The sequence below is a fragment of the Octodon degus genome, unplaced genomic scaffold (assembly GCF_000260255.1).
Source record: "Octodon degus isolate 3935 unplaced genomic scaffold, OctDeg1.0 scaffold00094, whole genome shotgun sequence".
Classification (NCBI taxonomy): domain Eukaryota; kingdom Metazoa; phylum Chordata; class Mammalia; order Rodentia; family Octodontidae; genus Octodon; species Octodon degus.
Genome location: NW_004524670.1, coordinates 10,358,260 through 10,362,077, shown reverse-complemented (window position 1 = coordinate 10,362,077; position 3,818 = coordinate 10,358,260). Strand labels below are relative to the sequence as shown.

At 39.9% G+C, this 3,818-nt stretch overlaps 1 protein-coding gene across 1 annotated transcript in view; it reads left to right on the top strand.

Annotated features, from left to right (window-relative positions):
• Svep1 (sushi, von Willebrand factor type A, EGF and pentraxin domain containing 1) overlaps positions 1-3,818 on the top strand; it is a 217,470-nt gene that overhangs the window by 73,643 nt on the left and 140,009 nt on the right. Inside the window, exon 8 of the mRNA XM_004638106.2 lies at positions 915-1,033. Coding sequence (XP_004638163.1) covers positions 915-1,033 — 119 coding nt within the window. The remainder of the gene's footprint in view (positions 1-914; positions 1,034-3,818) is intronic.

Below are 3,818 nucleotides of genomic sequence, written 5' to 3'. Positions count from 1 at the left end.
TAAAATTTTAAAGAAATAAGTTATGAGACACAATGAAATCCACTTACATGTGTCTACTTGCAAGTTACACAATACTTTGTGTCACAAACTTAAAGGCTATATTAGTTGATGCAGTAAGACCTTTACATTAGCTCATGTGGCTGTGTATAATGTTAGTACAGTTATTTGTAGTATAAAGCTTCACACCGGCTTAAATTTGTTTTTTGTTTTCACAGTACAAGCTAGGAGTGCTAATTAATTCTTCTTGATAGTCTCATTTTCAAGCAAGAAATTCTTTTGCTACAGTCAACATTTAGTTTTTGCTGTTCATTTGATTCATTCAAAAATATTTACCAAACTCTAATTATATGCCAGGCACTAAATAAAACAGTAGGATAAGATACATCCTGACCTTCAAAATAACTTCCCTCTTCTTGGAGGAGAAAACTCTACTTCAAAATACATGCCGAGTTTTATCATTGGGAATTACAGAGGGCTGAGTCAGAGATAGCTTAAAATTAAAAAGCAAGCAGTGGTTATCCAGTTAGAGGGAGATAAGGACATTAATAGAGACAAATAAGAGAACATACCAGGGCTCCAATAAAAAAGACCCTAGGCAACCCATTCAATGCTGTTATTCTCCTCTCTATTTCTAATAAAACTTTCCCAACCTCAAAAAAAAAAAAAAAAAGGCCATGGCGCTTTGGGGGCCTTACAGTAAAGTGCATTCTAGTAAGGGAACTGTAAGGAATGAGGCTGTATGGTGCCAGTGCAGTAAGGGCCTCGTAAGCAAGCTAAGGTAACCTCGTGGAGGGCAGTTCCTTATTTTAAATCAGTCAGTCATTGGGATGTAAAACGTTAGTCACAAGGTCTTAGTGTAATCATAAATGTGTTATGATGCATTGATTGATTGCTTTGTGTATTTTCTGGAACAGATGTGGAGCCGCCTCAAATCAACTGTCCTAAGGACATAGAGGCTAAGGCTCAGGAACAGCAAGATTCTGCTAACATTACTTGGCAAATCCCAACAGCCAAAGACAACTCAGGTGAAAAGGTAAGGTTTTCAGAAATATTTACAGTCTTTTTTCAGATGGATATTAAACATAGTGCAAATATATGTGATATTGAAGATCTACTAAACTCTGATAATTACAATACAGTGCTCTCCACATACTCTACTTATAAATGTTAATGCCTCATTTGTAGAATGATTAGCCCTGAGTTTTTCACTAGAAATTTCAGATGAAAAATCTCTGCAATGAAAACTTCTCCTTACATGGGTTTGTTGTATTACTGTTTCCATTAAGATTACTTGACTAGGGCTGGGAAAATAGCTTAATGGTGTAAGCGCCTGACTGGCAAGCACAAGGTCCTGAGTTCTAATCCCTGGTACCAAAAAAAGAAAGGAAAAAGAAAAAAGAAAGCATTACTTAACTAAAAATTCATCAACCCTTATTAGGATTTGAAAGTCTAGTGAGAAAGAAAGATATCCTGATTGTGGTGGTGTACACACCTGCCATCCCAGCACCACAGAGGCTGAAGCAGGAGGATAGGGCAAGATTGAGACTAGCCTGGGCTTCATAGTGAAACCTAATCTGAGAGCGAGCGAGCAAGAGAGAAAGGAGAGAGAGAGAGAGAGAGAGAGAGAGAGAGAGAGAGAGAGAGAGAGAGAATATCAATCTGAGTTATTTAGAGTTGGCAACATTAAGCCCAACTGTACCATTGAGGATAATCTCGCCATGCTAAGATTCATAATTTAATCATAAATCCTAAATTCCTTTGCTCTGTAAGGCGACGTAGTCACAGGTTCCAGAGATTAGGATCAGTATCTTTGGGGGGTGGGGCATTATTCAGGAGAACTACAATCAGGAAAAACTTGGATGTTCCTAAAAAGAAAAAAAAAGAAGCAGAAATGGAGAAAATGAGTGGAGTTAGAGAAGTTAAATATTCAGAGAAAAAAAGAGACACTATTGTGTATGGCTCCTGGTCAGAAAATGGTGAATTGGAAGGATTAACCAGAGTTTGAGGAGAGTTGAAAACATATGAAAAAGTCATGCTGAGCAGGACAGAGAAACAGTAGTATAAATACGCAGTTGTTGTATGATTAGTAGTAGGACAGAGGCTATAGCATGATTGGTGAATAGTGTTGGGTGCCCTTTTGAGATTGATGGTCATAAGTTTGTAGAAAGATTCCTCTGCACTATCGCATGAATTCCTTCAGTATATGATTCCCTGGTATAGGTATAAAAATGGAAGATAATTTGGTATCTCCACAACACGGAATATTAATAAATAAAAAGAAGCAAGGCATTTTAGATTATTGGCAAAGAAGTTCATTGTAATAATAGATCATAAAATGTGAATTCATACTAGGATAAGAAGAAAGAAGGATAAAACTAATCAAATTGCTGTAAGCATCATCATACTAAGTCTTTGCTTTTATTTCTATTTTCTAAGACAATTTTCAAAAAAGGGAAATTTCTTTGTAGAAAAATAGGAAACTAAATCACATGAAGGGGCCAACGAGAGAGCTCAGTGATCTAAAGCGCCTTCTTAGGTAAGCTTAGGCAAGCACACAAGGACTGTGGTTCATACCACACTCCGTGCCAGCCCCACCCCAAGGATGGGCTGAGCTGGCCACAAAAAAAAAAGAAAGAAAGAAAATAAAATAAAAAGTAAATCACATGTATAACATAACCAAAACTGTAATGGTGTGGCTCATATTGAACAAGCATCAGTAGAGAAGAATCACTTTTCCCTATTCGTGTGTTTTTGTTGCTTTGGGACACAAATAGTTTCTCTCTGTAATTAAACCCACTTTCATGGATTAAAAGAAGAATTTTGCTATCTAAATTAAAACTTGAATCCTGTATCTACTTCAAAGCTGTTTTTCCTTCTGCAACCCAGAGCTGGCCTGAATAACTCGGGAAGGAGGAGTGGTGGGCACTCTAGCTTCTCTCTGTGCCCCCACCCCTGTTTCCGGTGGCTTTAGGGTCAAAGCCCCTGTCATATGCAGAATGACGTCCACCCCAAGGATGTCCTTGTCCTTTCTCAGAGCCTGTGACTCTATTTCCTTGTATGGCAATGGAACTTCACAGATGTAAGTAAAGATCTTGAGAGAGAAAGATGAGCCTTTAATATCCATGTCAGTCCAGTGTAGTCATCTTAGCCCTTAAAAGAGGAGTATCTTCCCCAACTCTGGTCAGAGAGAGGTGCTACGACAGCAGAGAGATTTGCAGCAAGAGGAGCGCTGTCCACTGCCTGTGTTAGTAGCTGTAGAGGGGGCTGTTCAGAAGACTCTGGAAGATAAAAAGGGGAAGAAATGCATTCAGCTCTGCTAAAGTCTTGGTTTTAATCTTTTAAGACACAGTATCTCTGACCTATAGGATTGCTGTAGTGAGTGTTTGCTTTGCGAAGCTGTAAAATTTATTAGAACAGTGGAAAAGTAACCCAGCCAGGAAGAGACTATTTTTGCGGATGGTTTGGAGGCTTTTGTTTCCCCAGTGCTGTGAAGTCCTCCCTGCATGGATGATGCACTTAGAGTTGCAAATGCCAGCTCTTTCATCCAGTCCAAGCACAGGTTCTGCAGAGCTCACAAGGGCATGCCCTCTTCCTTGTGCGGTTCTCTGTCATGGAGACGCACTCTGGTGGGAGCTTTACTGCAAATGCCCTCTGCTGCAAGCCCTGAGATACAGCTCACATCTTCTGAAAACTGCTACAGTGGGATGGGAGCGAAATGACTCCAGCCCCCTGCCCCCACCCCACTGGCCTGCCTGTCTTCACCATGCCAGAGGACAAGAGTGTAGGCTAACCAGGGCAAGCTAAACCGTGACCAGAGC